This window comes from Gossypium hirsutum, chromosome A07 (genome assembly GCF_007990345.1).
Source record: "Gossypium hirsutum isolate 1008001.06 chromosome A07, Gossypium_hirsutum_v2.1, whole genome shotgun sequence".
Classification (NCBI taxonomy): Eukaryota; Viridiplantae; Streptophyta; class Magnoliopsida; order Malvales; family Malvaceae; genus Gossypium; species Gossypium hirsutum.
In genome coordinates, this window is record NC_053430.1 from 81,713,011 (window position 1) to 81,725,651 (window position 12,641).

General features: G+C 27.5%; 1 protein-coding gene across 2 annotated transcripts; it reads right to left on the reverse strand.

Moving 5' to 3' along the window:
• Positions 1-1,432: 1,432 nt before the first annotated feature.
• Positions 1,433-4,862, reverse strand: LOC107954882 (amino acid transporter AVT6A). 2 transcript variants are annotated; one of them, XM_041116925.1, is made up of 7 exons: positions 4,779-4,856; positions 4,406-4,506; positions 3,814-4,314; positions 3,491-3,643; positions 2,898-3,101; positions 2,321-2,786; positions 1,433-1,893 (listed from the first exon to the last, which is right to left on the reverse strand). In XM_041116925.1, exons 3-7 carry the CDS (start codon positions 4,235-4,237, stop codon positions 1,749-1,751), a joined length of 1,392 nt encoding a protein of 463 aa, XP_040972859.1. In that variant the 5' UTR covers positions 4,238-4,314; positions 4,406-4,506; positions 4,779-4,856; the 3' UTR covers positions 1,433-1,748. The 2 variants fall into 2 exon arrangements, with proteins under 2 accessions (XP_040972859.1, XP_016746054.2); XM_016890565.2 differs by having other exon boundaries at positions 4,406-4,862.
• Between the last annotated feature and the right edge of the window lie 7,779 nt (positions 4,863-12,641).

Sequence of the window (12,641 nt, forward strand, 5' to 3'; positions counted from 1 at the left end):
CTTCAAAGTATAAATTATGATTATATGGGGAAATTTAGAGAAATATAATTTGAGAAATAAAAAAGAGATGAAGATTGTTTTAGGATTGATTTGTTGGAAAAATATGGGCATTACAATATAATAAGTATAATTAATTTTTATTATTTATTATCATTAAATATTAGCCCAAATTAAAAGTATTCTAATTTGATTAAAGTTTATTAGGCTTTAGTAATTAATTTCTAATTGATGACGGGCTGATTAGAAATTAGAGTTAATGTGCAAAAGTTATATATATTAAGGTTATAGTCCTCAAATTACACATACGAAACTTTTCTAATATCTTAGAAAATAGAGTCACATTCTCTGAATTACTTGTATGCTAATTTGAAATATTAAAACCACAAAATTGAATATTCCAATAAATCAATGGATTCAATTATGCTTTCGCATTTAATTTTGTTTTGAATATATATAAATGTCAACTAATGACAAGGGCATTGACCGACAACAGCTCTCATAGCATAAGATTGTTGGGTTAACATTCCTATGAATGCCAATATTTATCTATTATATATATAAAGAGAGAGAAAGAGAATTCTTAGAAGAAGAAAAAAAAGCTTAAGAATGATTAAAATAAAGGGAAAAAAGTTTATATTTTATTAAAATAATTATTAAATGTTATAAATATTACTTTATTATAGATGTCTATAACTCTCAAAATTGTAACTTTCATTGTAGCAACCCCCAATGGAATTATGAGGGTTTTATATTGTGATTAAATCTCTATTTATTCTTTGAAACTTAAGGGATTGTATTATGTTAGAAAGTTCATAAATAGAGGCATGTACAAAGCTTGTAGATATACACAATAAATGAAATAAAAAGTTCTCTTGTTTATCTTTCTATTGTATTGATATTCTTTTTAGTTTGTTCTTTCCTTTAATTATTTCATAACATTATATATATTTAGAATTAATATTACAAATATTTTTATAAAATTATAGAATTTTTATTAAAAAACTAATTTTTAAATAATTTCTTCTATTATTATTATTATTTTTTAGAACTAAAATAATAATAACAAAATATGTAAACATGAGAGGGCTAAATTTATTATTAAAAAGATCACATTTACCTTCAATTAACGACTAAATCAAAATTTTGATAGTTGAATAGCCAAAATGAAAATACTCTCTTAATTGGGTGATTGTCCAATAATGACTAAATATTTTGAGTCAGACATTGTTTTTGTTCCAAAAAAACCTTCATCAGATCAATCTAAATTAAAATAGATTGAAATGAAAATTAATCTAAAACCAATTAAGCCTGAAACGAATTAAATCCAAAATAACTTTAGCTCAGAATCGCATATGTATCCCACATAAATACACATGCTAAAGAGATATGGCTAGCTCAGTTTCAGATATTTTTAGAACAGATCCAAAAAGGCTAAAAAGCAAGCAAAATCATTATTTTTCTACAATTCTGAAATATGCTATATTTGCTATTTTACAACTTGTTTTAATGTCTTACACAACCTAAGTAGAGGAGGGGGGAGGGGGTATGATGTATGAACTTCATACACTTCCCTACACAATCTAACTTTCATACATTGGAAGCAAAGTTACATCTTATTATATAGCTTATCAAACCTCCTCCGAACACCTGGATTTTCGAATTGGATATCGAAAGATAACTCCAGGTGTCTTCAAGGATATGGTGACATAAAATCTCATTTTGTGCAACCAAGGGAACTGCTAGATGGATCATGCCCTGGGTCCTGCTCCTGAATTCTTCTTAAACAGGGCGTATGCATCGCTGTATATGGCTACCGCATTCGAGAATACGGCAAGGACAATCATGAAAAGAGCTAACATCTTGTCCTTCTTTGTTGCTATGAAGTGGTGATTCCTGAAACACCAGAGGCAGCTCATAAGTTAACTGAATACAATCAACACAAATACCAACTTAAACCGAACATTAGGCAGATGAGGCCCAAGCAACGGGTCTCAATAACATATACCAAAAATCAAAGATGAACCTCAGAGAGGTACTCGCAATTAGCAATGCCGATAAAGAGAATTGAAATCTCATGATTCTGGCAACATGCCAAGCTTTTCACGATACTGGATACCAAAAACATGTCTCATCAGTTTCAAATGCAAATCAAGTTCCATATGCAGTTCATCCTTGTTTATTAACATTTGCACGCCAGTGCCGACCATGTTTCAGTTTTTTTTTTTCCTCCCACTCTAATGTTATGACATAAGAAAGTTGATCACTGATGAGAAAAAAAGGGTAGTTGATGTCTAACCGAATCAAAAGACCAAAAGCTCACCTAAGAGTAACCGCAGCAGGAAAAATGAAGCCAAGGCAAACAGCAGCAGTTGCTCCAGTGAACTGGAAAGCATCCCAGATGCTGGGTATGAAATTCGCACCCAAGAAGATAACTGCTACGAGTCCGGCAGTAATACAAGCAAACCTTGTATTAGACTGAGCTAGAGGCCTTGAATAAGGGAAGAGGAGGCCATCCATGTTGAGTCGCAGTGGATAGAAGACAATGGGAAATACGAGCATGAGGTGAGCAGCATAGCTGACACGGACAGCATCATTAAGCAGGGAACTATAGGGGATGCCAAGGTTGGTATCAAAGTTGGCAAGCACATCATCCATTGTGGCGTCACCAAATAGAAGAAATCCGAAAAAGCTTGTCATTATGTAAACAGTTGAGCATAAAGCCAGAGCTGTTCGCACAACCGGTCTTATCTGGGTTGAATCTTCCAGTTCGTTATCTATGCTGTGGACTGCAAATTTAAACACACAAGAATATCAGCAACTCTTATCTTACACCAATGTGAAAGATGAAATATACTTTGCTTAAATAAAGAGTCTAATTGATGAATCAGCTTGCATACCATTGTAGTGGCAGATATATGCAGTGACTAAAACGGGGACTACGGTGAAGAGTTTCCAGAATGAGGTCAAATCAGTGACATCGGGAAGCAATCTAGGCATCATTACAGTTCCGCTAATCAACTTGATAATTGCTATTCCAACAGTAATGACAAGAAACACAACTGCTAGAGCAACGGATAAGGCGGATGTAAATCTTAAGGAATCTGCAAATGGCAAATGAGAAAGCATAACTGCTTGTTAGTCACATACAAATAAACAATTACAAACCATCCAACTTAGATTCATTCAGGGTAAGTATAAGATTATGGGAGCTAACAAACAATGGCAAGGTGTAAATCTGAAAGTTATGGGATATTTTCAAAAACCGATACAAATATGCAAAATCCAATTCAGAAACCTTGAAAGTAAAAAATAAAAGTTTGATTATATAAAACAAGGTAATTGAGTTTTAATAGAGCAACTGTAAATTAATGAAATAGTTTCAATCATGTATAAACGGAGTCAACATATGAAGATCTATCTAATGATCTACCAAGAACAAGCAAGACAATTCACTAAAATTCAGAAAAGCTAGCACAAGTGGAACACTAACCGATCCGCTTGAAACATGCCAATGGAGAGAAGATGCCGAGTGTTGTGACGATAAGAACAAAGGTGCGGCCATTCCACCAGTGTTCTCCGAACCACCCTTCAAGGACACCAGCATGGTGCACCCCACTTGATGATGTTCCAGAAAGCACATCACCTACATAAAACAACAAACCATCATAAGCTCGTAAGCAAATTCACACATTTTCACAAGATCAGGCAAGGGAAACCAAGTATTTAAACGGATCACATGCTCTCAAAACACAAATCAATATCACAAAGCAATTAAATATGCAAATTTTAAGTTGAAGGAAATGAAGCTTTTACCAATAATAATCATGTATACAATGAGTACACCAATGTTGTTGACCAGAACACAGACTTGCAAAAAGATTCTCCCATACTTTCCAAATGCATTTCCCATAAGACCTCCATAAGAAGTTGATTTTCCAGCCCTACTGAACCTAAGCAAGAATTCAATGGAGGCATCAGTTAAGAATGCCATGAAGACTATCATGGCAATCCCAAGAATCAATCCCAGAACTTTCATTGTAGCAGGCAAGGCCATGATGCCAGCACCAACAATTGTTGTTGACAAGTTGAACACCGCACCAGTAAATGAAGCTCCATTGAATTCATCATAACCACCAGCCTCATCTTGTCGTTTAGGCAACAAGGGAGCTTTCTCATCAACATGTTTGCTCCTCCTTGACTTCCTCTCCTTCTTAGGTGATATATCCCCAATTGTCATCTTTTAAATCACCTAAAACTCTCAGATATTCAACTTTTTTTAAGAAAATCTAAACCACCTTAGAGCACACTGCAATTCTGTCCAGACAAAGATAAGATCCTCGAAATCAAAACCAGTTAAAGTAAAAGTACAAGAAAAATAAAACCACTCCAATTGAATAATCCTAACCTGTAATAAAATCTAAACCTTGCAGCCTTTGGGAAATTTGTAAATCTTCTCCAAACAAAGGGTAGAAATCCCACTAATTTAATAAACAGACATTCTACAATCTGCAATTACAAAAGGTTGAATCTTTGATATAAAAAATCCAGGAAAAGAAACCAACCCAAACATCCAATCAAAAAAACCTTAGGAACCCAATTTACAGATTCTATTTAAAGCAGGAAAGGAAAACTTGAAGCCAAACCCAGAAAAGAAAAAATCTTGACCAAGCCCAGGAAGAGAAACGACAGAAAAAAATGAGCTTTGAAATGAAGAAATGAGGAAGACCCAGTAAAGAGAATTAAAAGTTAAAAAGACAAAAAGTGTTGGCTCTTTGTACCAATCCTCTCAGTTGTTATTGGGGATGTGTGTTGCTTTGATTTATAGTGAGAAGGCAGGCAAAGAAGCCAAAAACTTCACGGCAAAAACGCTGTATGTTATGATGACAAATAAATAATTAAAAACAGTGCTACTTCCCTGAAATATTATTTTTCAATATCAGATTTATTCAAATCAACAGTAAATAATTTAAATAAAAATTACCAACCATCCAAAAAAACCAGTAAATAATTTAAAGATTTTGCTCTTCTCTCGTAAATCATCCAAAAAAAAAATAAAACAATATATTATTTTGTTTAATCAGATATTATCTCTACATTTAAGAGAAAATCTTTAAAATTTAAAGAATGTGATTGGGTGAGAGGTTTATAGTTGAGATTTTATCTGTGTAAAGATTTTTAAAATTTTAAAAATAACTTATTTAAGATAAATATATTGGAGAATTTCAAAATTTATTAGTAATTTCAAGAGATAATTTTAATTGCTCATTTTTTTATCAATTTCCACTTAAAAAATGTTGTTTTTAAAAATTTCTCATCATTACCGATTGAGTTTTAGATCGATTGGTATAAGTATTGTTGCTAATAGAAGTGGACTTGGATTCGAATGTATTGAAGTGCATTATCTTCATATTTATGATTGTGAAGAGGCTATAAGTAATTCTAAATATTATGTAAAAAAAGAATAAATATGATAAGAATAAGATTGCTTTGTTATTTTTTACTTCGATTTATACATTCCTCCTAGTGTCTATTCTAGGGATAATTTTTTTTTCGAGAATCACCTAAAATTCTAACTAAAAAAATGAAATGATTTTTCATTATCTCAATTGAAGTAATAAGTATAAAAAAAAATCTCATAATTTTAATTGATTTTATACTAAACTTAAACTTTATTTTTATTTAATTCTAATATATTTTTATATATTTTTACCAATATAAGGATACCTATATTGAATATTTTTTATGTAACTTATTTTTTTAATTGTAAAATACCAACAGCCTAATTTTTTTGTAAGTCAATTATTTATTTAAACAAAATAATTAGAAATGGTAAAAATTGTAACGCGCAATCGTTTTAAAATTTTCAAAAATTTTAAAATTCTTCGTGCGTAACGTTTCAATTCGCAAGTCATTGCTTTCTATAATTAACAAAACTGTTTTCGTGGTTATTATCTTAAGGTATTATAAATAATTTTTTTATCAATAATTTTCTAATTATAATTAAATTAATTTATTCAATTAAATAATAAAAATATAAGTTTTAGGAATTTAACTATTCGAGTTAAAATTCCAAACTGTAATACAAGTTAAATTTTAATTTAATCCCTTCTTTCAACTAAATAAAAAATATAAATTATTATTCAAATATATATATAATAAATAAATAAAACTGTATATAAGACTAAAAGTTTAAGTGATTAAATTTTTGTTTCTTTTCTTCTTAATATAACCTTTAATATCTAAATTGACATTTTTCATATTTAAAATCTATTTTTTTTTGTCTAATTTAGTACGTAAATATGACAATTTTTCTTAATTTAGTACCTAAATTTGATACTTTTTCTTAAGTTGATACTTAAATTTTTGGAGGTCTAATTTGGTACTTGAACTTAACTCTTTTTTTAATTGGGTATCTAATCTTTTTTTTTTTGTTTGTTTGATTTGGTACTTGCCTAACGTTTTACAAATTACTCATTTATACTAATAATGTTATTTTCTTACGAGGTAGCAAAAATCATCAATGTATGACAGACATGTGTAGATAATATGATTTTTTTTATTTTATATGTTCAATTATTTTGGGTTCTATTTATTGAATTAATTATTTTATTAATTGAAAATAATGAATTTCTTTTAATTTGAGATTTTAAAAAATCTTTTTTTTCTTATTTAATTTTAATACGTTAAGTATAGCTCAATATCTATTTTTTTAACATGAATTTTCTCTAATACTGATAATATTTTTGTAGCATAACAAACATAATTTTAATATCGTTAGTTTTTTGTGTAATTTATATAAATTTAATAAATTTAAGTATTAAATTAAAAAAATTATCAAGTTTAAATATCAAATTAGACACAAAAATTTTAAATACTAAATTAGGAAACCTAAAAATTAAAATAATCCAAATTAAAATCCCCTACCAAATTAAAATCATACATAATAATAACATACTATGAATCTTAAAATTGGGTATTTAAAGATCGAATAACTCAATCTTAGTCAATAATACTAAGTCCTCGTTTGCCATTGTTTAATTTTGATTAAAATACAATTAGTTGATTTAAATATTTTATTTTAATTAAAATAGTTTTGTGAATTTTTTAAAATAGTTAATATCGCTAAAATTCTTTATTAAATTTGTTAGAGATTGTGTGACCCAAATTCCGTCACTTGTTGAAGAAATAAATACTGTGACAAAATAATGGGATCTGTACAAACCATACAACACAAGAAATAAAACTATTCTTCTTCTATTTGACTTTAATTAGAATAGCGTATTTCAACTCTTAAATAGATGTAGTTGAGACTCCTCTTTTATCATCCATTTTTCAACATTAGTGATTTCTCTTCTCTTCTACCGGTCGTTTTTTTTAAAGGGTTTTCCACGTAAAATATGTTTGTTCTTATTTTTCTTTCCTTACTGCTTTACGATTTTTCTACCACCATTATCGACGTTTATTATAACAAAATTTAAGTATGTTACAATGTTATTTTTTTGTTACATGGTAACTAAGTTTTTTTCTTTCAAAATGTCACACTAACACAAAAATATCTAAAAATATTAACAAATTGACTTAAATTTTTAAATTCGAAAATTAAAGAGGCTAAATTACTAAAAATAAAAAATAAGATTAAAATTAAATATTTAAAAAGTAAAAACCTTCTAATTTTTAGATTATAATTAAATTAAGAAAAAAATCATTATAATTTAAAGAAAAACATAAAATTGTTTTAATCGTTTCAAACATGACATGTGGTGAGGTCTTTAAATAACTCCAAATTAAACTAATAATTGAGAGATGTAATTTCAATAATTTGATAACGACATTTTAAAAAAAATAAATTAAAACTGATGCAATTTGATGAAGTGAATTTGCTTTTTCACGCAAATGCCATTGGTAGCATGTCACCACTCCCATTCTAAATTAATGGGCGAATGAGATGGGTTAGATTGGTCTACTTGGCTTCCAATGTTGATTAAATTTCCTCGTCAATCGTATTTGTCATTAAGCACTAACGGACATGATTAACACCTTAATCACAACCAGTTATTAACTTTTTCTTTTTATTTAGACCATTAATTTAATTACAGATATTTTAGATTATTTTATAATTAATGTGAGGTTGCTGTTGTTCCAACTCACATCCAATGAATCCAAGCCTACTAACTTATTGGTAGGTTCATGATTCTTTCCTCCAATATTTTTATCTATTCAGTAAAACAAATTAATTCCAATCCCTTTAATTAATTAACATATTAATCAACTAGTTATACATTAATGACCACTAACCTGAACCTCAAATAAGATTCGGGTCGTTTATCCACAACTTGAGTCGGCCCCACCAGATAGAATGTGCAAGATGTACAACGAGAGGACAATTAGAGGAGTTCGCCGTATCAATTCGTATAAATCGATGGGAGTTCACAATCCCAATTCATACATACTCAAGGAGTTCACATGTGGTGGTTTGCGAGGTTTATCAGACAACCTAAAACGATACACATGTCCAGTATGCTCAAAGTTTACTTAAAATATCAAATCTTATAAATAGTGAGGTCAAGTTTATAAACAGTGAAATCAAAATATAAATAATGATAATATATAAATACCCGAATATCCTTTTTAATAAGATATACAGAAAATTACTCAACACAACTTAATCAATTAAAGTGGATTCAAATTTAAATTATTATTTGTTGAAATCAATTAAATTGGTTTTGGATTATTTAACTAAAATCAACCCACTACGATTAGATAAAATAAAAAAGATTAGTCTATTTCAAACTCAAGAGGAAGATTACAAAAATTGGGTGGATTTGAATAAAGTAGGGTGAGGTCAGTAGGTTAAATTATTAAAGTTTAGTCACATGATATTTGTGTTGGGAGAGTGGATCCAATGCATTGAGCTCATTAGGGCACGAAAAGTCATATACAAGGTGGACAATGGTCCCCTAAGCTTAAGCCGAGCTTTCGTCTTTGGGTTGGACGCGGGGACAAGTCAATGGGAAATCAGGGTCGGTGCTTAGCTCATCAAACATGGCTGTGCCACAAGTTCTAAATATGTTTCCAACCTAGTATTATAAAATATTAATACATGAGGTGTGGGATGTAGTTAATTGCTCATCTAATTGAGGGATTGATTTTCGTTCACGAGAATTAAGTATATTTTATAATTAATTATTTACCTATTTGAAAATACTCATAATTAATGAATTAGTCACTGTTATTGATAATTGAATATTTTAATTTTGATAAAAATGTAAATATATATTCGATCGAGTGGGGAGGAATTGAATTCCCTTTAGTAATTTTTTTATATAAATATTAGTGTCAATATAATTTAGATTCTATTTAGAAATTTAATTTAACTCGACTTTAAATTTAATTGAGATAATTACAATGATATTTATGAATTTTGAAAATATGATATATTGAATTCAAAGTCTAATTTAAACACAGTTGGATAATGATTTGAGAAGTTAATGTTGTGGTGTGGCACGCACGCCTCTTCAAAGAAATCGATTGCGTGGAAGATTAAATCCTAGTTTTTATAGCATGCCTAAGAATTAGTGATATTACTTGATAAAATAAAATTATTTTATCTATATTATTTATTAAGTATTTTATTAAATTAGGGTCACCTTCAATCGGATCATCAATTTAGTTAATAAGTTACGTAAATATCCTTTCGTATTTAAAATAAGTAAATATATATATTGTGATATTTATATCTATACTGATTGAATTAGTAAAATCTTAAATTTATCATTCAACTAAAACTTCATTTTAATATATTTTGTACATTTTTATTTTAATATGCACAAATTATCATCTCTATTAGTTGTATTTATTAATAATATTGTTAATTGAGTTTGTATCACAAGTCAACTCGACACTAACTTACAATTGTTGACAAAACTATGATAAATAATTATAGTGCATTTAGTATTATTTATCTGATGTATTTATGTGTGTAAATTTTGTTTTACTCACAATTTAATCTATTTTTTAATTTTAATATCATACATATTTAATGTGTTATTATGATTAATTAATTTCAAACCATGAATTTTATTATTTATTGTAATTTATTTTTGAACACACAACTGTATTCTAAATCCTTAGTTTCCACACGCAAATATTAACGAAATTTTTTAATTTCATAAATATAGTTTAAAGAAACACATGTTGTAGTGTTAAATTTGATGTAATTTCTTTTATTTCACTATTATTTGTATTCTTTTTATTTCACCGTTGATAAATAAAATAATAATCATTTATATTAATTTATTAAGTTTTTTATTGGGCTGGTGCTACCCATCAATCGAGTCTCAACTCAGTTAGGAAATTTTCAAAAAAATTATTGTATTTACTAAGTAAGTTATATAATTATGTGGGTGTTTTTATCTTTTTATACTTTTATATAAAAAAATATTCATAATGAAATTTGAACCACCCATACCATGCATATAAAACTTTTTCATTTATCATTTGAACTTAAGCAATTTTTTGTTTTTATATGAAATTTTAATAGATATATTTTGTTATATACATTTTTAATATCCGTGTATTATTATTATTATAGCCCATAACTAAGTTGATGCCATAAGTTAATCTAGCAGCAATTCAGTTATGAAAATTACAAAAATATACTTTTATAATTAAAATAAGTTATATTATTTGAGGACACTTTGGTCTTTTTATTTTAATATATATATATGGTGTAATTTGAACTCACACCAATTGGATTAGTAAAATCTTAAACTTACTACTCAACCAAAGTTTCATTTTGTTTTTCATACGTTTTTATTTTAATATCACAATTTATTACATGCGTGTTGTATATATTAATATTGTACATATTTTCTTTGTTATTATTAATTAGTTTTAAATTATATATTTTATTATTTATTTTATGTTATTTTCAAACGCACTTTTATATTTTAAATACATAATTTTTATATACATACATGTGTGATAAAATTTCTAATATATATTAAACGCGTTATGTAATGTTTATACCTATAATTCGTGACATTTTTACTACAAAATTTTCATATTAATTAAATTTGTTGTCATATTCATTTTCTATTTTATATTTTATATCGTGTCTAAAATATGAGTCGGAGGATATTTGCATTGTACAAGTATGTGAATGGAGTTTTGGTTTATATATATACATACACGAGAGGAGATTCATTTGCAAAAGTTTAACATAATTTTTTATGATTAATATCTTCATAATTTATCAATCATATTCTATATTTTATTCATGTAGTTTATAAATGGAAATAAATTAAAAATTTTATTTATTTTATGAAAAAATTCAACAATTATATATAAATAATATTTTATATTAAAATGATAAAAATATCATATTGATTTGAAATTTTATATTAAAGGCAAGTGCAATTATTGTGATATATTGAAATGTTGTATTATTAAAATATCGATTGTATAAAAGTTTATGGGATAACTTACATTAGAATGATATTAAAACTTAAGGTTTTTAGGCACCAATAAAATTTTGCCACATCATCAAATTTTAAAGACATGAAATAATTATTATACTCATCCATAGAGAAATTATTGGATGGACCATTCTCATCACATTATTCATGGTCCCTTTCCAATTAGTTCATAATATTTCAACAACTTTTCTATATTATTGACACAAATTTTGGTAATTTTTTTTACCTTAAATCCCAACCCCAAAATTCTAAATCCTAAATCTTAAATCTAAAATCTTAGACCTTGGACCTAAAATTTAAAACCCTAAATTTGTAATCCCAAAACCATTAAACCTTGAATTTTAAGTCCAAAACCCAAACCCGAACATTGAACCTTAATCTCAAACCCAAAACTATAAACCTCAAGATTTAAGGTTTAAGGTTGAGGTTCGAAGTTTAGGGTAAAATAATTATCAAAATTATGTGTGAATGATATGGAAAAATTACACAAAAATTACTTTTTTTTTAAAATGCTTGCACAACAATAAAAAATATAACTTATGGGAAAAAAACAAAATGATTAAAATTTGTAAAAGAAGAAAATATGTTTGTTTATAATTTAAAAAATTAATTATTTTAAGTAATTTAATTAAAATTAAATTAAGTTGGAGAAGGTATTAAATATAGATGAGTATATAATAATACTTTGTTATTTTTAAAATTTAATGATGTGACACTATTTTATTGGGCCTAAGAATTATATTTTTTAAGATGATATTAATATAATTTATTTCCGAAGTTTATAGATAAAAATAGATGTGTGGGAATTGGATAGGATTAGATGAAGAGGGAGTGAAACGGGCATCCATACTGCTTTTTTTTTTAGGATTGATAAAAGTAGTAAATTTAAATGAAAGTGAGAGGCTGATTTTTGGAATTTGATTAAAGGGGTAGCCCTTGTGGATAAGGGTAGCCAAATACTGAAGGACGAAAATCGAAGCTCATCAGCACACGAGGCATTTCCATTTCAACAAAAATATCTGTATATACGCGTAGTTCGTATATTTATTTATATTTATGTTTATTTTTGTGTTATTTAAGGGTTTTTTAAATTATGGTATTAACGCCGATAACAATAAGATTAAATGATAAAATAAACAACCATTACGCTACATCTCATAATTA

Coding starts and splice junctions, on each gene's coding strand:
- LOC107954882 (XM_016890565.2), bottom strand. CDS start 4,237: ATGACAATTGGGGATATATCACCTAAGAAGGAGAGGAAGTCAAGGAGG. Junction 3,644..3,813: donor TGTATACATGATTATTATTG/GTAAAAGCTTCA, acceptor TGTTTTATGTAG/GTGATGTGCTTTCTGGAACA. Junction 2,787..2,897: donor ATATATCTGCCACTACAATG/GTATGCAAGCTG, acceptor TTAAATTTGCAG/TCCACAGCATAGATAACGAA.